Below are 22,088 nucleotides of genomic sequence, written 5' to 3' on the forward strand. Positions count from 1 at the left end.
GCAAACAAAAGGACCATGCTTTCCATTTCCGGCACCGAAGAAAGGGGTTAAAGAGAGCACTTTTTTTTTCTCCTTTGCTCATCCACATACACGCACACACACACACACTCACTCACACACTCATACACGCGCTCTTGCACACTCACAGAAACCCCCATTTTATAATCATGTCTTTTTTTTTCTCCATCCCTAATTATTGCATTACCTGCGTGTTTCAACAACACGCGTGGCCTAGATCATTTGTTGTCATTCTTTACACCAATTGAAGCACGTAATAGCTGCGATAGAATATGGTGATGCAATCATTATAGGGGCTCGAGAATGACCCATTCTTTATGATTCAACATGATATTACTCGGAGATGAAGACAGCAAAGAAAAAACCGTATCCATGGAGTGGAAAAGGATATGCTTTCCCCTTGTTTAGCACATGCCAATTGGGCTCCTTCTTCTTAGACACACACACACATCATGCCCCTTACCAGGTGCAGGTGTCATTCACATTCTTTTCGGATTCAACTATGTGGCACCTCGTTGTCATCGGTCAGCGGCATGTTGATCCATCATGGTAACGTATTGCCGATATCAAAGAGAGTGAGGGAGGATATTGTAACTATGATGTGGCGCAGATAATTATAGTCTATACCATGCATACCAATTTGTAATATCTTTATACGACATTTGATATGAAAAAGGAAGTGCGATTTAAGGGGTGTAAGGTGCATTGGTGTAAGATAATGGAGGAGAAGGACGTACAATGGCGAAAGATCAATGTTCATTGCGACTTTTTCTGCATTTGTGATACATAACACATGTGAGCCTATGACATAACCCGGTAACCAACCATGCATATCGCACACAGACGCACTTACAGCAGGTGTCTCGATCGACAAACTAAGCCTTGAAAAGAGAATGCTGGCCAAGAATAGGATGAATATCGCAGCAGAGGCTACCAGTGGCTTTTGCAGGAGACGAGATGAAGGATAGTCGTAAGTGATCTAATTCGAGCATAAAAATATCAACCCCTGAAACCATGTTTGATTTTTATTTTACTGTAACGTACCTGGATCGGTTGCTGGTGCTCACGGACCACGTTGTGCTTTTGGATCACTACGACGTATCGGCCAGTGGAATCGAAATTGGTATAATGCACGGCGTGTTCCAAGTTGTCGTAACCAAATGGCATTTCTACTTGCACGTTCCTACGTACATCCTTGTCAATGTTTTCTCCCTTTTTTCCCCATCATCACATGGATCAAGCACTTACTTTGCACCTTCAGGCAACACAACCCGGAGCTCTGCTTTGTCAATAACCATGTCTTGGACATTCTCCACAAAGTTGAGATTCAATAGATAGTGACCCGACTTGGATGAATAGCGTACAAAATGGGTAGCGTCAACATTGTATCCGTGAAACCACGTGTAAATCCAACCACCATACAAGGGGTAACGAGGAAACAGTTGTAGCGTGGCTTTATCGGGACCATAACTCAAGCGGGATGTCGAAACGTTGCCAATTTCATCACGATAATATACATCTCGTGCTGCTGCAGGCAATTCAAAAGTCAATGTCTTTAGCACATTGGTTTGATCATGGACCATCCTCGTCTTTTGAAACATGGCGCGGCTGAATTCTTCTTCCAATCTACAAAAAAGGGTGATATCAATAACGTGTTGTGCTTGTTTTTTCCCACTCTTCGTAGTATACCTTGCACCGCTGTGCTCCAGCTTGTAATGTTCCTCGACAGCCAAATTCGAAGCCCAATGCGACACCTGAATATCACGTTGGAGCTCTGTCACAGTCAATAAGGGCTTGGAATACTCGTAATGGATCCTGAATGGATTGTATGATCCAGGTGTCACCGACAAGTAAGGCCCATACACAATCTTGTCACCAATTCGCTCAACTTGAGGACCACCGGTATACGAAAGCACACGTGATGCTGCAGGCAGGCTATATCATTGTCCATGAGTAATCCTACTACCTAGTATACTACCTCCACTTACTGCAATGTTGTCTTTATCTCATCGGTAAAGTAAGGATTGTCGACGTAGATATTCTCTGAATAATAAACGTATTGTCGTCCAAGTTGCTTAATGGAAGCGGGCAAGTTCTCCAATACATGCGTGTAGGCGATCTTGATACCAAAGCGGATCTCCGTATCCGGCTCGATTGGCTTATCGAAAACAACCTTGTACCATCCAGGGCCACTATGTATGGATATGGCATGCGTGAGTTGAGAGAGAGGAAAAGGTATCCACAAGAAGAAGAGGGCATGATTCCCTTACGCTGTTGGTTCAAGCACCGGTTCGACTGCCAAAGCTGTTCTCGGTTCTTCAAGTAAGGATGCCTTGATATCAGCAATGTTCTCATTCGTCTCGGGCGATACAGTGAAGAGGTATTCATTCATGGGTTGGCTGTCAATGTTCCTGGCTCGAATGCCAATGTCATGATGTACAACGTTGCCTCGAAGATCGATGACGCGAACGAGTCTTGTATTTCTGAATGTGGAGTCAACAAGGAAAGCCCAGCCATTGTCGACGATGAGCACCAACACCAGGATGCTTAACAGCACCGCCGAGAAACGCATAACTCGCAAGAAGAGGGATGGGTAGAAAACAAGATAAATTAGGTTTCGTTGAAATGTCGCTAATAAAGCTACGAAGCACACACAAAGGAATCCCCGATGATGCCATGCCATCAATGGCTGCCCACCCTATCATCTCTTGACAACCAAAGATGAACAAAAGAGATAGTGCTATGATAGATAATTCAAATTGAATGCTTGTCTTTTTATTACAATGGGATACCTGTACCCTAACAATAGCTGCTTGCATGAATCAAATGCGTTAATAGTAAAATTGCATTGGACGAAGCATTCATCAAAGTATTGATGATGATGGTTGTTAAGGTGAACTGCTTCAAGGTACTCTTAAACAGCTCCTTATGATTTAGGCTTTATGCTATTTGGGATGTATAGAAACCATATTTGTTTTACAACGACTACAACAAGTTGCTTAAGATCGGGATGAGGATGACTTTGTATTTGTCTTATGCAGGCAGTACGATGAGGATGGTTGTTGCTATGTGGATACAAAGATGGTGTTTGATGTTGTCATGGATCTCGATGATGGTAGCAAGTGCATAAAAAGCAGCAAAGTGGTATAAGCTCATAATGAGAGCAAGAGGTTGTACATCCCTCAAAACCCACACCATGGTACTCTATCTATCTTAGAGGATGGGAAGTATATAGATGTGGCCCATCATCTTACAAGCGGCGGTGTTGGATCGGAATAACTCGTGTTTGGGCAATAATGGGGTGTTTTGATGTCAGCCTTCTTGACACAAAACTAGGTCAGGCACCATTCACAAAAAGGATTAGCGATATTCCATCCCTCGTTATATTGGACCATAGACATCATGAAGAAGGAGTTCATCAGGAGAAGTGGTGGCTGACCAAAGGAGAGAGCAACAAGTAGAGAACGTGCCTCACAACCTGTGTGACAATAATGTCCGCAATGCCACGGCAACCAATGATTGGTGGCCAGGGCCCTGTCGTCTTGCCCCACACCATATTCACGGTCAACCATCGTCTTTCTTTCCTTTACCCCTCCCATTTATTCTGATATACTCAAATACTACTATACTACACCACTATGACTCAAGAAGAAGTTGCTGTTGCTCGTCCCGAAGACATCCCCCAAAAGCAGGTGGAAAAGCAAGGAGAGAAGGAAGAGGAGGAATACAAGGATCGCTTCTTGGAAGGCAACCAGCGCATCATTGCGTACGATCTGTTGGAAGCGCGTGGCAAGTCCTCTGAGACCTCGGATCCTGATGTCAAGCGTTATAAGAAAGCCAAGGAAATGTTCCGTAAGGGCTATGACTTGGCCATGACCATCCCACGTACCTTGGAGGACGATTCCCTGGCACAGTATGAGGAGGACATCAAGACCGCTGCCGAAACTCTTGTTGATGCCTGGATGCTGGATGACAAGGCTGCACCAATGTCAGAGCGTGTGCTTATCCTTGGTCAACAATATGAAAAGGTCTTGTTGAAGAATATTCCCGAAGAGCAACGTGAAGGTTTCTTCATCAAACAAAGCTTGTTATTCTCTGCTTGGATCCTCATGGTTGGACGACAATATCAACACTGGTAATGGTTGCTATGGGGATTACATACGAAGATCGTCATGGATACTCATATAGGATTTTTGTTTTATAGCTTGACTACCCTTAGCCTTGCCATCGATAGCTATGATGACTTGCCCGCTCGCGTCTATTTCCTTCGTGCATCGTGCTACTTTTCCATTGGCAAACTCAGGTACATACATCTATCATGGTGATTCAAGCAAACAAAGCATGAAGCTAATACCTTTTTCTTTAATAATAGAATTGGTTTGAAGGACTTGGAACGCTGCTTGCAAAAGGAACCTGGTTTCAATGTGGCATACAGTGTTCAGGGATCGATCTACATGAACCTTAAGGACCGTGAGAATGCCATCAAGTCATTCAGAGCATACATTGAGCGTGGCCATCCTGATACCGCAGACTATATCAACTCGCTCTATTCCTTGTCAATCCTCTTCAATGAAAAGAACAAAAAGGCCGACTCCCGCAAGTATTATAAAAAGGCACGTGATGCTGAAGCACGATTCAAGTCGTTGTATGGTACCAACACTGGTATGAGTGACATCAAGCGCCAAGCTATTCAAATCCATGAGACCCCTGAGGACGCTCGTCAGATCATTGTGAATGCTATGCCAGCTAAGCAATACAACAACAAGATTGAGCAGCTCATCCAAGCTGGTATCCTTAATTCGCCCTATGCTCCAAGCCCTGACAACTGCTCGAATTGTGGTGCCAAGCATTTGAAGGATCAACCTGACAAGGGTTTGCTTTGCTGTGGTGGATGCAAGAGTATCTGGTACTGTAGCCGTGAATGTCAAGTTACCGATTATAAGGCAGGACATAAGATTGCATGCAAGAAGGCTAAGGCTCAACAACAACAACAATCATAAGTCAATAAACAAAATCATCCATTACATTTAGAACCCAAAAAACAAACATTTAGTTCATTTCGTTTTCCCGCTGCTCGGCATTGCCGGATAGCTGACCGTGAGTCGTTGTTGTTGTTGCTGGAATTCAATTGTTTTTCGCACGCGGTTGAAACCAGGATATTGCAGCTGCTGCAGCGTTGTTCGTTGTTGTTCTTCCCTCTCTATTATACCACCGCCGCCAACATGGCACCCATAACGTACCTGACACGCATAGCTTCATTTTCAGCTGCACATCGATTACACTCTCCACACTTGACAGATGATGAAAACAAGGCACTTTATGGAAAATGCAATCATCCAAACTTTCACGGCCATAACTATAAAGGTTCCTTTCCTTCCAGCATACACCCGATCCCCAATGGCTACCAACATTAACTTGTATTGCAATCCCCATAGTGGAAATCACCATCAAGGGCGAGGTGAATCCCGACACTGGCATGGTTATGAATCTAACAGATCTCAAGGACTGCATAAAGTCGTCTATCATGGACGTTCTTGACCATAAGAATTTGGTACGTATGATATTGCAGGGTAGGTTTGCTTATGAATAACATACATCCCATGATGTAGGATTGTGATGTGGAGTACTTTTATAAAAGGCCAAGGTAAATGAATGATCATCCTACTATTGGAGGGTTTGTTCGTGTGCTTACCTTAATGTCATTTAGCACAACCGAGAATCTGGCTGTCTTCGTTTGGCTAAATTTCGACCATCATTTCCGTAATCATCCAGCCAGGCATTCCACCAACGCACGGTTATACAAAGTCAAGATTCATGAAACGGAAAGCAATGTTGTGGAATATATGGGCGAAGGTTTGCCATTGGAGAATGGAAATGGGAATGCCAATCTCTCTTGAATACCATCCACACCTCTATCTTTATCTTAACGTTGATTCGTATATGTACATATCTACTACTGCATTCTACATCTTCTCATAGCTTATCCTATTGCATGAATAAAGTAAGCTAGCATCATCAATTAACATTGGGAGGTTTACTGGAAGAGGACGGATGCATTGCATTATGGAAGAAATCACTTGTCTATATACCTTTAGGCTTATTCATGATAGCAACCAGTAGCCCACCATCTTTTATCCTCTCTATGGGCATGAACGAGCCGTATGTAATCCTTGGTCACGTTATAGTTGGCTTTAGTGTATACATGCACGCGCTCGGCGTGGTACTCAGATAAATTTTTTGGGTCGCCATGGTGACATGAATGTTATGTTGCCATGGTTACCGTTTATGCCTAACTACTACAAATGGGCTCACATTGTATGGTGGTTGATGGATAATGCAAGTGCATTTAGAGCATCTCTCCTCACACCCCTCTATTGCAAAACCACCTGCTTGCTGTTGTGCTTCATCCAATGTGAGTCCTTGCAGTATCCATGCATCCTATCTACTCTATAGGGATCGCGTGAATACTTTTACCAGAAGAGTTGACAATAATGCGGCATACAAATCAGTCTAAAGTTTTGTGTGACAAACTCTATTGTTGTTGTTGCTGCTGCTGCTGCTGCTGCAAACATTTCCCTGAAAGTGTGATGTGTCACAGAGTCTTTTTTATCAAAAGCTCCTGCATAAACATGCAATTATGGAAGTGACAAAGGACATGCTCTGAATCAAAACGTGACATGCTCATGTGTGATGGGGGAGCATGAATGTGTATACATGTATATGTGTGTGTGCTCTGCAGCTCATCAACGGATCAAATTAAATTGTAACAAGGTCCACCAACATAGATGCTTTTAGTATCATTGACAAGGTATGATGCTTCAAGTATGAATACTTCTTTAATGATAATGGCTATCTACTAAACTATTACAATGGATCAGAGTTTGTTGCGGACAATGGAGTCGATTATCTGACAAAGAGTATGTTGGAAAGTGTGTAAGAAGTGGCTTGTTTCTACGTCACGCTGAGAAAATATTTTATCATTGGCTTCGGGTAAAGGTGTTTTTTCCTCCTCTTTTCCTGACTGTATTGACGCCATGTGAGTTGTCATTTTATCCCATTTCCACAACACAACCTACGCGGCTACTGTTCAATGAGCTCCAACATGTATGACGTCCATTGTTGCTTTTTTGGTTGACGGTAATGGGTGACATTTGGCAGTCGACCTGATGACAAAAAGAACCGCAGCAGTGGACCCAGACAAAGAGAACGAGCCCTGAAAACGGCAGCATTTGATTGTGCATCTATTATCGAGTATCTATATCAGCATTTTAATAACACGAATATGGATCTTTCTCTCTCTGTTGTAGGGTCAACCTGCGTAACCAGAAACGTTTGGCCGCTTCCGTTCTCAACTGCGGCAAGAGAAAGATTTGGCTTGATCCCAATGAAGTCAACGAGATCTCCAACGCCAACTCCCGTAAGTGTGGATACGCGATATGAAAATGGAAGAGTGTACAATGACCAACACCCTATATGATGCAGGTGCCAACATCCGTAAGCTTGTCAAGGATGGTTTGATCATTCGCAAGCCCGAAATTAGCCAATCTCGTTTCCGTGTCCGTGAGCGTGCTGCTGCTAAGCGTCTTGGTCGTCACATGGGTCTTGGTAAGCGTAAGGGTACTGCCAATGCTCGTATGTCCCAACAAGTCCTCTGGATGCGTCGCATGCGTGTTCTTCGTCGTCTTTTGCGCAAGTATCGTGAATCTGGCAAGATCGACAAGCACTTGTACCACTCCCTCTACCTCAAGGCCAAGGGTAACGGTTTCAAGAACAAGCGTGTCTTGATGGAACACATTCACAAGGCCAAGGCCGAGAAGCTTAGAGCCAAGACTCTCGCTGAACAAGCTGAAGTCCTCCGTGCTAAGAACAAGGCTCTCCGTGAACGTCGCAAGCAACGTGCTGAAGCCAAGACTGCTGCTGGTGAACAGTAAATTGTTCGAGTTTTTACATTTGAATATATAAAAAGCTGACGGCTTTGGATGAAAACCAAAACAAGTGATCAGGTGGTGGCTCGTGCGCATTATAATGGGGTGAATACAAAAGTGGGAATGTTATTGGGTAACAAACAAGTGATTGGTGGAAGGATGATTTTGGGAGAGAGAGAGAGATGCATAATAAGGTGCATAGACTGTTTGCATGTTGCTGCTGCTGCTGCTGCTGACGACGACGACGACGAGGCTGAGACAAGCACACACACATACACACACGCACACATGCATTTTTTTCTTTCTTTTTCTTCTTCTCATCCATTACTACTTATTATTTCTATTATTGCTGTTGTCCTACTACTACAACTTGTATAGATCATTTACAGGTGTACATTTTCGGGATATATCTTGCCGAGCATGACCAACCTACGCCGCCAGGTCTTCCCTGTAACACCTCCTCGACTTTCAAGATGCTTCAACCCAACACCTTCCAATGACCACCATTCCTCGAACTCGAACTGTTCTCATCACTCTACGACATCATTGCAGCATCGTGTGCGCAACAGTAAGCACAATGGGTCATCGTCACGCAGCAGCAGCTCTTTTGCTATGCCGACACCTCCTTGTTCTCGCACCGATATGCAACAACCTTCCAACTCGTTCCTCAGGGGTCAACAACCTGAACCTGATACTACAACAACTTCATCTTCATCCTCGCAACCATCGAATACATATGGCATCAATGCGTATCCAGGGCTACTTTCTTATGTGGCGAATGAGCTGAGACGGCGTATCATCCTCAATGATCGTGAAAAGGATGGGATCGAATACAAAAATACGTTCACTGGACAAGATGGTGTTGTATGGAATCGATCATGATGGTATTCTGGATCCTTTTGTATGCTAACTTTGGGAGTTTATTATCATTGTAGGATAAGATCCTTGCTATCATTTGTTCAAAAGATCGGCACTTGGCGGTACGAGTGGGCCGAGCACTTGACAGTCAGCATTTATTTCACGATGTGGCGTATGAGCGGCACTTGGTTGATTCCCCTTCAGAAATCTATCAATTCAACGATCGAGTTCTTGTGCCAACGAATACTCGAGACAGCGAATCACCTGAAATACCACCCGCTACTACTACACGAACTCCAACACCCACAACAACTGATGATCCATTCTATGATGAAGCAACAACAACAACAGGTTTATTTGATGATCATGGTGGTATTGAAGCAACAGCAGCAACCAACTATGACTTTCCTAGCGGCGTATTCGTTGATTTGACACGTTGCTATACTCCAGCATGCATGTTTGATGAATCACCTTGCTACAGCTATCTATGTCCAAAACGCCTAGCTCTCACAGTAAGTAGATTACCGATGCTCTTTGACTCTGGATACTAAGCAACCCCCTTTAAAGCGACAAGAACGGGATCAGAATAGTTCAAATTTGGAACGATCCTCTCTTTCTGCCAGCTCACTTCAATATCAACGACCACGTGAACTATGGATTGACACTGTGGACCCCCATGTTCGACAATCGATATCAACCGCTGAATGGAAGCGTCAAGAGGCCATTTTTGAGCTGATTTTCACCGAGGATAACTTTGTTCGCACCATGGAATATGTGAATGAGGCAAGTCATTGTACTATAAATATGCTCTGTTGCTCGTTTCATTTCCTAAATAGCTTCTTTGTCCCCCTACTATAATAGATGTGGATTGAACCTCTCAGTCATTCCGAATCTATCATTCCGGATTATGGCAGGCGGCATACCTTCATCCAAAATGTATTCTCCAATATCATGGCCATTTATCAAGTGCATGTCCAATTCCTTGCTTCACTTCAAGATCGACAACGAGAACGATGCATCGTGGAAGAGATCGGTGATATCGTATTGGAATTCGCAGACTATTTTGATCTCTTTGTTGATTATGGAGCAAGTCGATATCAAGCCAGATTTATCTTGGAGCATGAGCGAATGACAAACATAGCTTTCTCTAATTTTGTTGTGGTATGTGTTTGTGTGAAACGCCATGTATGTTTGGTACACCAAAAATAACCATGATCATCCCCATGTGATTTAACCAGGCAACTGAAGATCACCCAGCGTCTCGAAGATTACAACTGAATGGCTATTTATCCCAACCCACAACACGGCTAGGACGATACACGCTGCTCCTTGACGAGATCCTCAAATACACACCATGCGATCACCCAGATCAAGTCACCATCCCAAAAGCCTTGGCACGTATACGCAGCACGCTTTGGAGAATGAATACAAGAACAGGAGAGAGCAAGAATCGATTCGACTTGCAAAGGATCAATGCCCATCTTCGTTTCAAGAACCCAGTAGATAAAGTGGTAAAGTGAACAAATGAGCATCATCATCATCATCATCATGCATACTAAAATCATCGTATTACTAGGATCTCCATCTCCTTGATCCCGAACGCAGGATTGTCAAAGAGGATCGACTCACCAAATCTCCCAATCCTGGTTCCACAGAATACCAAGTGATCCTTTTGGACAATTATTTATTGATTGCTCGAATCAAGGTGCAACATGGAGTACCACATTATATTATCCAACGTCGTGTAAGTGGATTGTTGTTGTTGCCATGGCAACCATGTAGCTGACCATGATGAGGATGATTAGCCTATATCTATCATATGGCTCAGTGTATCAACGACCGAACCAAAACAGCCTGCAGCACCCGTTTTACCCGTTTTACCTGGTGGTATAGCTGCAAGCATTGGACCTCACATGGCTCATCATCCTATCATCAATCATCGTCCCAGTGCCATGTATCGACGCCATTCAAGCCTAAAGACCTATGCCAATCAACACGCGTATCCAATTACGTTCCATCATATGGGTCGTCGAGGATCCGGAAGTTTTACGCTCTTCTCACCTTCAGCCCCTGCACGTAAACCATGGCTTGATAAGATCCACGAGCTCCAATCATCCATGATCCGATCTACAGCTGTTTTCAACTCTATCCCAGCTATTAAGGAATCCGAAATCTACATCACCGACAAGGCCAACCATATGGTTACGTTTAGTATGTTGCATCATTGTGGGGAATGGAAGAAAACTGACACATAGATGTATGTATGTATGCATGTAGATGATGGCCGTCAATACGTTCTGGCAACCAGCGCCGGTGTCTTTGTGGGTCATAATGAACCAGCAAGTGTCTCACACAAAATCCTGGCTGTGGAACGCGTATCACAAATTGAGGTCTTGGAAGGGGCACAAAAGCTACTGGTGTTGGCGGATCGGACCCTTTGGGAATATGCTTTGCAGGTGGTGAACAATAGCGTTGGATGCGATAAGCGCCGAAAGCAAATCCAATCCTCTGTTCCTTTCTTTCATGTGGGTCATTGTCTTGGAACAACGTTGGTGTGCATCCCAAAGGGCACTTTTTCCTCACGCATCGTCGTCTACGAGCCACAAAAATTGGAAGACTACAGCAAAAAGCAGAAACGGGCAGGTCGTGTACCTAATCCTTTGGATCTACCTTTGAAGAAATTTGGCGAGTATCATGTGCCAAGCGAGATATGGGATATTGAATTGTCGAATACCAAGATGTTTGTCACCACACCACGCGGCATTATCATTCTCAGTATACGCGACCCCAAAAGTATCATGCCCATGAGTAAGTCCAACACTTGTACATACCACTACTACTACACACATATGGATGGCTGATTATGCGGCGTGACATGTTTAGGTTTGTTGAATTACAATGATCCTTTATTATCCTTCATTACTATTCGTGAAAGAGATCAACTAAGAACAATACCAAAACGTATCAATTTCTTTCGTACACCCGATGCACAACACATTGTATGCTACGATGGTTAGTTTTTAGCTGGTGGGGTGGGGGCACATCATGATGTCGTCATAGTAGTAAGCTAAATCCACACGTTTAGAATTCGCATTCTACATTGATGGCCAAGGAAATCGTGCACGACCCGAGTTTTTGATCGAGTGGAAAGGGACACCTGAATCGTTTATTTTCAGCTATCCATACCTTTTGGCCTTTGAACCTAATTTCATCGAGATCCGTGACATTTTTACGGTAAATTCCTATTTCCTTGTTTGGTTTCCAGCTGATGGGAAGCTCCGTAGAATGCTCATCTTGCTATATTCAGGGCGAGCTTGTGCAAGTGATACGAGGAAAGAACATCAAATGCCTCACGTCCCATCATCTTTATCGATCCAAGGTACCCTTTATATTCGGCGCCATGACCGACCCAAGCAACGATTGCGTTCAATACATCTTTCGTCTTGATCCCATTGTATCCTCCCGCAAAAGTGCACCTCCCGCTTTATTATCATCTTAATGACACCACCACCACCACCACTATCATCAGTATTATTATTATCAGTCGTCGTAGTCACCTATACCCACCATCTCAATGTCTTTTGCAATGGATGTTGTAACATACCTTAGTCTTCTCTGGCAGTTGTATTTGACCGTTGCTGTTATCATACGGGATGTCCTTTGTTGGATTAAGAAAACTTCAAGTTTTGGTGCGAGAATCGAAAGCCCAAGGCAGTAGTTGGATTATGGAAGCTACACAACATGACACTTGTTACTTCTAAAGGCACTCATTGTTCTTATCAACGACTACGAAGTATTAAGTTTGAATGCTCCTTTTTCATTCTTTTACAATGAAGCCTCCCTTTCTACCTAGAGTCGATGATCACCTCCTTTTCTCGCTTACCCCATTTACGTTATATATAGACCAAGCAGCTACATAGCTCTTTGTTCAATCTTCAGCCCCACACTTGCACCGCACGCTGTATTATCGCTTTCACTGAAATCCCCATTACACTCGTTTTCTTGAAACCCAAGCCCATCACCATTCCTTACAACTTAGCATCATCAGCCATTCACCAACATCCTCCAGCATGAAGACTGTTCAAATAGGCTTTATCAACAATCGATTTGACGAGCAATACACTTTTGAACTTCAAGGCTATGTACGTGTTGTTTACGTTTGTGGTGTAGTAGTACAATCAAAATGATGCATGCACGATGGATCTGACTCTATAAATATTATGTAGCTATCAATGCAAGATTTCCGCATGGCCATGCATCAGATCAACAATGCAATTGCCCATCATCGTCGTCCAGGAAACAAAGCCACGTGTCTCAGTGGATTGTGGATTGCATGGGCCCTTATTGCTTTGGCAGTGTATGCACTCACCGAAACCTTGAAACGGCACCATCACGACGATCTCACTTTGCCTGTGATCCTCTTGGCTCCATTCCTCATGGTCGCTTCAGCCGTTTCATTGTATTGGCATTGCCGTGTTATACGTGTTAGGGTATGAGCATTACTTCTAGATCGATCCATCAGCTGATGATGATGATGATGATGTGACTTTTTCTCTTGTAGTTTGAACGTGCCGTTCTACATGCATGTAATACAATCAATGCAACTGAGAATACGCGAGGCATCCATTACCGATTTGGCAAACGAAACAATGTTGGCAGATACCATCCTGATGTTGGCATGTCTTCGTCCTCCTGCTATGTAGGTGTTTTACTCCATGTACGTCGTATGGATTCATCTCACTGACAACAACATGATGGCTCCTAGGTCATTCTCATTGAAATTGACGATCACCGTTTCACCGATCACCATGGCAACGCATGCTTTTCAAAACTACAATATCACTCCAAAGACTTCATCAGCATTCCTCTACAAATTGATGAACCACGTGCAGCCCATTTGAGTGGCTCTGCTGGCGATCATGGGAAGAAGAACAATGAGCTTGAAAAAACACTGTTTGCCCCATCATCCCATTCAAAACATAGTTTGACGCTTTCATTGACCGATGAAAAGCGTGCATTGATATCCCCTTCTTCTTTCCATTAACATTGATACCTTTCACAAATATACTATATTATGAATTACTTGAAATGAATGATATACATGAATGGATGATTGAAATTTACTAATTCTACATGGACATGCGACGTCGTGAACGATGAATGGGATCAATTTCGCCCACCGCGCCAAAGGCAACATGACCTATACGACCTTCAGCAGTAGCATCAGCCGTTCTTGTTTCGCCAAAGACGACTTGGATGTCATTTGCCTTTTCAAAAAGCTCATTATGACCAGCATGTGACATGCCTTGAAACTGCTGTCGGATCGATTGTGTCAATCCAGTGACCAAAAGGGCGATTTGCGAGTTGCCACGTGACACGCCGTTTGTGTGGCGTAAGCTGATCACCCATACGGTGGCCCACCAAAGCAGAGGTATCAGCAATGACAAGGTGACCGCATAGTACGCTGCAGGGTTGATCATGTACACGTTGTCCGAGATGTAACACCGTTGCCCCTTCATGGAAAAGATAGGGCTATAAGGAAGCGAGAACGTAAGCGATAAATCAACATTTTGTAGCGATTGTCTCAAAAAGCTCTCAAGAGGATTGGTGTCGTTGGGGTTTTGGCTATAAGTATACCAATCGCCAATGATTCTCTTGAATGACTTTTGGTCACACAAAAATCGCATCACCGTCAATTGTAGGGCATAGGCATTGAGTGGGAGACGATTCGGCCATAATTCAGATGACCAATACGTGTTGTTGGACAATAAATCGTAATCAAGATTCAAAGGTCGTGTCTCTGACTTGTAGAATTTGAGTTTATCGGCCTTGTGAACAAGGGATGAGACGTTGTAATTGCTGCGGAGCGTACATTCGCGCACTTGAGGTATAGCATTGTTTTCGATATAGACACCAAAAGTGGCATTTTCGTTCAAGACAAAGACCACCGTTTGGTCACCGAATAATTGTCGCAATGAGGGATCATAAGTGCTGATGGAAGAGGTGTTGTCCGTGCGATTGTAGAGATCAAAATAGGTACGACCCTGCATGGATCCTGCATAAAAAGTGCTAGGCACATCCACCATAGGGCCAAAGATGGAATCGGTTTTGTTAAAGCCATAGTAATCGCCCAGCGTGGTGACTTTGTTGGTGGCAACGTTGACAATCTCAGTATTGAGTGATCCTTCTTTGCATTCAAATGTCGTCGAAAAGAGTTCAATGTCATCAAATGTGCAGTTCAAAGATCCAACCTTGCACTCGTAAAATGGCTGTGCCATAAAACCCAAGGCCGATTGTGAAAACGCCGTACGCACCAAGTAGTCTTGCTTTAAGCCCGTAAGCGATCCAATATCACCCGTTGAGGCAAGGTTGGCAAGATCAGCACCCGTAACATTGGAATAGTAGATACCAGTTTGATTGTCACAGGTTTCAATATTGGCATGCGTAAGGATTTCTTGTGATGCAGGACCCACTGCCATCAATCCAAGTTGTAGCAAGATGGCAGGAATGATCACCATATCAAAACGCAACGAAGTCACCACCTTGGCAATATCACCAATGCTATGTACATACAACAACAGCCATCATTAGAAATAAAAAACATGGATGAATCACTCAAAACTCACCCTCGTGTGCATGCATCATATACATCAATCATGGAAAGTCTACCGCCATCGTTTTGCAATGTCACCCATTTGTATTCGGAAATAGCGCTTTTGAAACGAAAACATGTGAGTTGGTGGAATGCCTTTTAAAAGATTTACTGCATACTCACCGTGTAATACCACCCATCATGAAAACATTAGCAATGGTCATCAACAAAGAAATGACAGTGGGCACACGCATATTGGCCATGGTATAATTCGAAGATTGACCATTGGCCGTTTCGTAAACGTAGATAGCAATACCAATCAAGGCACAGCTCACTGCAAAGCTAAATGCAGGTACGATGTATACACTAGCACGGCTCGCTGAGCTTGCTTTGGAGTTTTTAACGTCGCTGCGGGCTAAAGCGAATAGTATTAGAAATGCTTCATCATCCATGGTGTATGATCGCTGTTGTTGTCTTACCATAAGATGAAGTGGATGGGTCACGGTCAAACAATTCGACCTTTTCTAAACGATCTTTGGTGGTCATGATGATGTCCCAAAAAGAAAATGAGTGTAATGCAACAACAACAACAACACCGAAGAAGTCAAACAAAAAGGAATGTGATGAATCGAGATGTAATGAAAACGACGAGAAAGAGAGAGAGAAAACAAAAGGCGATGATAGCTTTTATACATGCAGTAGTGGTAGTGAGTAGATCTTGTGCGACTTTGAAATTAAAAATGAAAACGGCTCCTTACCGCTTCGAATTATTGTGTAAGAGGACGCTGATCTGTCAAGAGGACCATAAATTGATCTGCACTGCGCCCGAGTCTTTATTTACCATTCTGGGTTGGTACATCTCAATCTGCATTCTACTCGGCAGATGCAAATGTGGCTGCTCACCATATTAAGAAAGGCATGCCATGACCCAAACCTATACTCAGCGATGGGTCGCTACACTTTCTAGAAGGTTGTCATACAAAATTGCATGCCTCGATCCGATACATTCGAATCCCAGGAACATGTTAAAAGGGATCGACGAGGCTGTGCATGCCAAATATAGCCGAATTGGCCGATGATATGATGTTGGACAATAGGGCAAATGAACATGACAAGCCATAAAGGGAGACGCCTATTGCTTATTGCTTCTTTGGTCAACAACAACAAGGGTATCCTAGTAGTTTGCTGCGGGTGTGCTACATACCACCACAAAGACGTGGTTTAACCTATCTTGATAAAGATCTTTTGGATCCAATGATTCGTGCGTAGTCTTATTAAAATGAATGCTGGCAACCATTGAGTGATCAGCTTGATCTTGATGCAAAGGTAATGGTTCATAAGCTCAAATCGCTTGTAGATATTAAGAGCTCATGGCTGTTGGTGTGATTACCTTAAAGATCGCAAGCATTTTACTAACGTGAAGAAACCATCTCCTCCACAACGCTTATTGAGGAGCAGTTTCAAGCTTGAACATGCATCTTATGAAGCGTGATCTTATGTAAGGCCGTGATTGGGATAAGCCAGTATGGTATCTTTGTGAGAGCAATGCACCCAAAAGTCAAAGAGAGGGAGGTCATAAATGAACCTCCTCAATTCGAGTGACTCTAAACTTCCCTCCTATGACTTCTAGGATCGCAATCACAGCGCATCATCGTCGTTAGCCAAGTTTTTGAGTATAAATACATTCTCGATAAATGCTTGTTGTCAATGTGTACATTCACATAGGGGGAGGTTGCAGGGATAATATCAAAACCAGGTACTTGCACAACAATGCAGAAAATCATGCATCAAGAGCATGTCTACAAGGAAATGTTCATATTAAAGACCAGGACAAGTGCGGTATGTGATGTACTTTATGCTCTCGTTTAAAGATGGTCCAACATGACAGTGGAACGAGAAATTGCAAAACGCGGCACTCGTAGTTGTAAATGCAATCATCAAGCTTTATAAACATTAGGCCGACTGGCATGATAAACTTTTGACAACACGACGACGTTATTATCATTATCTTACGATGCGTGCCAGTATTTTTTGTTTCATGTTGACCAGTCTACTGGGTTCTCTAGCATGGGCTAATGTGATCGAACCACGAGAAGAGATTGGTGAAGCGCTCATGCAATATGGATACAACCCGCCACGTGTCAATCCCGATTATTGTGTTGGCTTCCGTATCACGTACCCCACTTTCCCTGGTCTCGTATTCGAAGCGGGCTCTGTTCAAGAATTAAAATGGGAATTGGATGCTGGCATTCCCCATTCCCCTGATATCATTACACGTATTCGCATTCTCAACAGCACCCAGCACAACCAATACGTCATTGGACAAAACATCAGTAAGTGTGTTATTGAAGTAGACTTGCATGGATACCATTTGCTAAGACGTCTACGTATTCTTCTATTAGATCTATATACGAATGGTAACCGAGGCGAGGTGATGTTCCCTCTTCATATCGAAGACGTGACAGGCTACTATCATTATCGTATCATGGTCAATTATCCAGTAAGTATGTCCAGGTTTTGAATTAGTAAGAGAGAGATGCTTACCAACAATGCTTGATAAGGGAACTTCAACCCATTGTGTGTATGAATCGGTGCCATTCATGATTGTGCAGAATCCTTGGTCCAAGTATTTTGCAGGGGGTGAACGTGGTGCATTTGTCCCACCCGAATTTCAACAACAATTGGATCAACAAGCACCGGCAGCCGATGGTGATACGAAGGAAAGCAGCAGCAGCAGCAGCAGCAGCAGTGATGATTCACCAAACGAGGAGTCGTCTAGTGATAATGAGGAGGAGAAGAAAAAGGTCGTTGAACCTGCTGTAGAATCAGCTGTAAGCGAATAAAGACCAGCAAGTTGATATTGGTATAAAGCCTTCTTCATGAGAGCATGCTTTGATTAATATGAAGGTGTATAAACAACAGCATGAATGGAGGAACCTGAAAAGCATCATGCATTGTCAAATTGGATCCCCGGGCCTCATTGTTTCAAGGTACATCCACCATGAGCATCTCTTTGTACTTCATTTCTTGATTGAGCCATGATGTATGTATGTATAATAGAGATCCGTAATAGCCGAGTCATTTGAAATAAGGAAAACAATGATGGTGTTTATTGATCACTGTCATCCCTACATGTGCTACTACTTTGGCTTGTTCGATGCGATGGGTATGGATGATAAGCAGCATAATGAAGATGATGTCAAATGGATAAAAATAAATTAGGTCGGTATCGTGTCCGAAAAGGGTAATGCTTGGCAACACGAAAGCTATAAGCCCGATCATCACTTGCTTGCTGCTGCAGCTGCTTCTTCTTCCCGTTGACACACAACTGCATTTCCTTGCAACGACCATGAATTTCAAAGACCTGCAATTCTCTCTCGGCAAACTCACCAATGAGGCCTATTCTCACTTGGCACGCAAAAACCCCTTACAAAAACAAGACACCAAGACGCTTTCCCAGTGGATTTTCGAAGAACGTAATGAGTTGTATGTCATGCGTATGCTTGCCTACCATCACTCGGAGACCAACAAGGCTATGGAGGCTTGGATCAGAGAAGAGTGTTCAGGCGAAAAGGCAAAGGAAAACAAGGACTTGGAGGTAGGTGAATGATTAGACGCGAAAACAGGGGCATGTTACTTATGACGATATACGCGAATAGGATATTGGGAACAAGCTTCTTATCTTGTTGCGTAAGCAAACAGAGATCGAAGAAGCGTATGCAGGTAACGTACACAGCAACACGATTCAAGTATGACCAAAAGATTGATCTTTATCTATTACAGCAAAATACCAGCAATATCGACGCGCTATCAAAGCTATTCGTGAACGTGAGGATCGTTTGACTGATATTCGTGAGAAGAAACGGGCCTTGCAAGGACGTATTGGTACGCTGAATCGATCCAATTCCAAATCACCCAAGCTGCGTGAATTCACCCGGGAACTCAAGTCATTGGAAAAGGACACGCATGATATTGAGATGGAGATGAGCGATTTCAAGCGATTCGCTTTGCGTGAAGCGTTCTATTTACGATTCAATGCCATGCATGAAATGGCCGAGAAGCAAGCTATCATTGCTGGATTTGGCAAATACATTGTGGATCTTGTGGATATTGAACCTACACCAGCAGGAGAAGAACATCGACGTCCTTACGACAAGGGTCAACAAGCTGCACAAATTTTGGCGGATGCGTTGATGGCATTGGAAACATGGGAGCCTGCTGAAGGCTTGGAAAGACCTACTTTGGCAGAAGGATTGGCTACAACAGGAGATGAAAGTTCGATATCATTGCCACCTCATGGCGAAGATGAAGGAGGAGCATCATCATCATCATCTGCTGCAGCTGCAGCTGCAGGAGGATTAGCAACAACAACAGCAGCATCATCATCATCACCGGCACCTGAATTACCACCACGAGAAAACAATAGCAAGGCTGCTGAAGCTGCATCCGAAAGAGCAGCAGCTATTGGTGCTACGACCGGTGACTTGAAGACGGGTGATGAAAAGGACATTGATTATGATCAATTGGATCTTTATGGACCTCCACCTGCTTACACGGCTACTGAAGAGGATGTACCTTATTCACCAATGAACTCCGATGAACCACCAGTGATTGATCCGACGATTGCCAACAAACACCCTTTGGCTCATGATCGACCTCATACACCCGTTACTTTGACTGATAATGCATCTCCAGCTCCCGAACAACAACAACCAGAGGATGAAACGCCTTCAGCACCTGTCATGGAAACGCGTCCTAGTCAAGATAAATATTTGGATGAATCCGAAGAAGAAAACGCACAACAGCTTCAACCACCCTCTCGAGCAAGCAGCGTTCCACAACATGTGCTTGGACTTGCTTATAGTCAATCACCCCAACCTGTGCATCAAGAACTTCAACAACAACAACAACAACCTTCAGGCTACGGGTCTCCACAACAACAACAACCATCCATGAGTCAACCTGCAGGTCCCTGGAGATATCCAACAGGCTCAATGTATTCACAAGCATCAACAGCACCCAACTATTATCAACACAATTATTCCCAGCTTTATCGCCAAGTATCTCGACATCAACGTCAAGCACCTCCTCAAATTCCATATGCTCAATTCCAACAACAATATCAACAACGACAACGTGTGGATGCCGGTGGATTCCGTATTCCTCCTCCTCCTCAACCCACGAGTACATCTTCTTCCTCACGATATCCCACAGCCGATGAAGAAAAGCAGTCCCTTGCTCAACGATACAATAGCACTCAATAGCATACCTTTGTAACAATACATATATGTATAAACATACCCACCACTTTATGGATGATGATGATGATAAAAGTGTATAAGAATATCCAAATCGCAAATACTTTATTGATGATAATAAGAAGAATGATACATTTACATTGGATGAGCTTGCTCTTGCTGATCACCGGATGATTGTTTTTTACGTTTCTTTTTCTTTTTGTGCTCGCTGTGTGAATGGCCATCATCTTCATGTTCATGACTATGTTTTCGTTTCTTTTTCTATAGGAAAAAAGAAGGGATGCATGGATACAACCTGATAGAAAACAACGTGATTTGCCCCATTGCCTTACCTTTTTCTTGTGCTTCTTCTCTCCACTTGTATCGCCCTCGCCTATGTCCATCTTAGTCTCCATGTCATCCTAAACAATGACCCCTTTTCTTCCATTACCTGCTGATGTTCCATAGACATCCTTATCCGCCGCACTTAGATATTGACCTGTATTTGCTCCTGAAGAGGATCCATCATTGGTACCAAGAATAGATGCATCAAACTACATGCATTGTTGAGTGTTCACGTATAATAGATAGGCCCCAAGTAGGATGTATCACTTACACCAGGAATAGGACCGGGCTTCAATGAGTAGGCTTCACGTAGCACATCAGCATCGAATGGTTTGATGGGAGGACCATTTTCTGGCACTTGAGGATCGCGTAAGAGATTGAATAAAAAGCCATCAGGTTCAACAGTGGTTTTGCCTAAATGGAATGGGATCAGTTTGGATGGAGAGAGACGAGTGTGAATGGAGGAGGAGGATTACCAGGCAAGTCGGCAGTATAAGGTTGAAGCGTTTGATCAAGAGAAGCACCTCGATCGGGTGGTGGGTATGGTCTGACATATTTGTCGTAGATGGGTATAAGGTTGTAATAAGTTAAAAGGTCTTGGCTGCCTAGCAGTCGAGCTTCTTTTTGTTGTTGTGGGGGTGAATGGTGCTGTTTGGTAGAAGGAGAAGCCATAAACGGGAGCATTAAGCGCTGGGTATTCGGATTTGTTCCCGATCACAAAGGGACGTCATCATCATCAAGTCCACGCTTCATAATTTGATGTCATTGTAGTACTACCAAGACAACCTGTTGACGAGACAACCGAATTGGGGTGTTGGGGAAGAAGGGAGAGAGTTTATCATTGTTGTTGCTCTCTCTCTCTCTCTCTCCCTAAAGACAAATGTGGCGCTGTTGTTGTTGTTTCATTATGAAGGATACTACAACAACAAACGTTTTCAAATGTAAATGAAATGAAAATGTAACATGCCACATGGTAGCATTCCTTGTGTGTTCCAGAAAGCCGACTATTATCATTTCCCTATGATTGACTATGTCTTATGTAAAGTTACATACACCGACTTTTTATGTGTGTGAGAGAGAGGAGAGTGATGGTGGCCAGTGCGTGCGTGTGGG

At 43.5% G+C, this 22,088-nt stretch overlaps 10 protein-coding genes across 10 annotated transcripts; 7 read left to right on the forward strand and 3 right to left on the reverse strand.

Moving 5' to 3' along the window:
- Positions 1–774: 774 nt before the first annotated feature.
- On the reverse strand, positions 775–2,590 carry O0I10_009278 (uncharacterized protein; the record flags this gene model as incomplete). Its single annotated transcript, XM_058489273.1, has 7 exons — positions 775–819; positions 872–997; positions 1,063–1,201; positions 1,267–1,644; positions 1,708–1,953; positions 2,007–2,210; positions 2,289–2,590. 7 exons carry the CDS (start codon positions 2,588–2,590, stop codon positions 775–777), a joined length of 1,440 nt encoding a protein of 479 aa, XP_058339984.1.
- A 1,066-nt stretch (positions 2,591–3,656) lies between these two features.
- On the forward strand, positions 3,657–5,018 carry O0I10_009279 (uncharacterized protein; the record flags this gene model as incomplete). The annotated part of the gene is made up of 3 exons (XM_058489274.1): positions 3,657–4,153; positions 4,223–4,321; positions 4,391–5,018. 3 exons carry the CDS (start codon positions 3,657–3,659, stop codon positions 5,016–5,018), a joined length of 1,224 nt encoding a protein of 407 aa, XP_058339985.1.
- A 222-nt stretch (positions 5,019–5,240) lies between these two features.
- O0I10_009280 (uncharacterized protein) lies at positions 5,241–5,915 on the forward strand (the record flags this gene model as incomplete). The annotated part of the gene is made up of 4 exons (XM_058489275.1): positions 5,241–5,382; positions 5,454–5,569; positions 5,628–5,662; positions 5,726–5,915. 4 exons carry the CDS (start codon positions 5,241–5,243, stop codon positions 5,913–5,915), a joined length of 483 nt encoding a protein of 160 aa, XP_058339986.1.
- Positions 5,916–7,108: 1,193 nt separating this feature from the next.
- Positions 7,109–7,949, forward strand: O0I10_009281 (60S ribosomal protein L19-B; the record flags this gene model as incomplete). The annotated part of the gene is made up of 4 exons (XM_058489276.1): positions 7,109–7,122; positions 7,177–7,269; positions 7,326–7,435; positions 7,501–7,949. The coding sequence occupies 4 exons, from the start codon at positions 7,109–7,111 to the stop codon at positions 7,947–7,949; spliced, it is 666 nt and encodes a 221-aa protein (XP_058339987.1).
- A 414-nt stretch (positions 7,950–8,363) lies between these two features.
- O0I10_009282 (uncharacterized protein) lies at positions 8,364–12,300 on the forward strand (the record flags this gene model as incomplete). Its single annotated transcript, XM_058489277.1, has 11 exons — positions 8,364–8,807; positions 8,879–9,313; positions 9,369–9,584; positions 9,663–9,962; positions 10,040–10,312; positions 10,378–10,545; positions 10,607–11,012; positions 11,079–11,609; positions 11,685–11,813; positions 11,887–12,035; positions 12,109–12,300. The coding sequence occupies 11 exons, from the start codon at positions 8,364–8,366 to the stop codon at positions 12,298–12,300; spliced, it is 3,243 nt and encodes a 1,080-aa protein (XP_058339988.1).
- Positions 12,301–12,871: 571 nt separating this feature from the next.
- O0I10_009283 (uncharacterized protein) lies at positions 12,872–13,845 on the forward strand (the record flags this gene model as incomplete). Its single annotated transcript, XM_058489278.1, has 4 exons — positions 12,872–12,943; positions 13,028–13,291; positions 13,363–13,500; positions 13,567–13,845. 4 exons carry the CDS (start codon positions 12,872–12,874, stop codon positions 13,843–13,845), a joined length of 753 nt encoding a protein of 250 aa, XP_058339989.1.
- Positions 13,846–13,930: 85 nt separating this feature from the next.
- On the reverse strand, positions 13,931–15,939 carry O0I10_009284 (uncharacterized protein; the record flags this gene model as incomplete). The annotated part of the gene is made up of 4 exons (XM_058489279.1): positions 13,931–15,362; positions 15,428–15,514; positions 15,577–15,808; positions 15,873–15,939. 4 exons carry the CDS (start codon positions 15,937–15,939, stop codon positions 13,931–13,933), a joined length of 1,818 nt encoding a protein of 605 aa, XP_058339990.1.
- A 1,492-nt stretch (positions 15,940–17,431) lies between these two features.
- On the forward strand, positions 17,432–18,236 carry O0I10_009285 (uncharacterized protein; the record flags this gene model as incomplete). Its single annotated transcript, XM_058489280.1, has 3 exons — positions 17,432–17,726; positions 17,796–17,893; positions 17,955–18,236. 3 exons carry the CDS (start codon positions 17,432–17,434, stop codon positions 18,234–18,236), a joined length of 675 nt encoding a protein of 224 aa, XP_058339991.1.
- A 506-nt stretch (positions 18,237–18,742) lies between these two features.
- On the forward strand, positions 18,743–20,657 carry O0I10_009286 (uncharacterized protein; the record flags this gene model as incomplete). The annotated part of the gene is made up of 3 exons (XM_058489281.1): positions 18,743–18,991; positions 19,053–19,116; positions 19,177–20,657. 3 exons carry the CDS (start codon positions 18,743–18,745, stop codon positions 20,655–20,657), a joined length of 1,794 nt encoding a protein of 597 aa, XP_058339992.1.
- Positions 20,658–20,786: 129 nt separating this feature from the next.
- On the reverse strand, positions 20,787–21,647 carry O0I10_009287 (uncharacterized protein; the record flags this gene model as incomplete). Its single annotated transcript, XM_058489282.1, has 5 exons — positions 20,787–20,912; positions 20,984–21,024; positions 21,082–21,184; positions 21,247–21,389; positions 21,452–21,647. The coding sequence occupies 5 exons, from the start codon at positions 21,645–21,647 to the stop codon at positions 20,787–20,789; spliced, it is 609 nt and encodes a 202-aa protein (XP_058339993.1).
- Between the last annotated feature and the right edge of the window lie 441 nt (positions 21,648–22,088).

This window comes from Lichtheimia ornata (assembly GCF_029851405.1).
Source record: "Lichtheimia ornata isolate CBS 291.66 chromosome Unknown scaffold00053, whole genome shotgun sequence".
Classification (NCBI taxonomy): Eukaryota; Fungi; Mucoromycota; class Mucoromycetes; order Mucorales; family Lichtheimiaceae; genus Lichtheimia; species Lichtheimia ornata.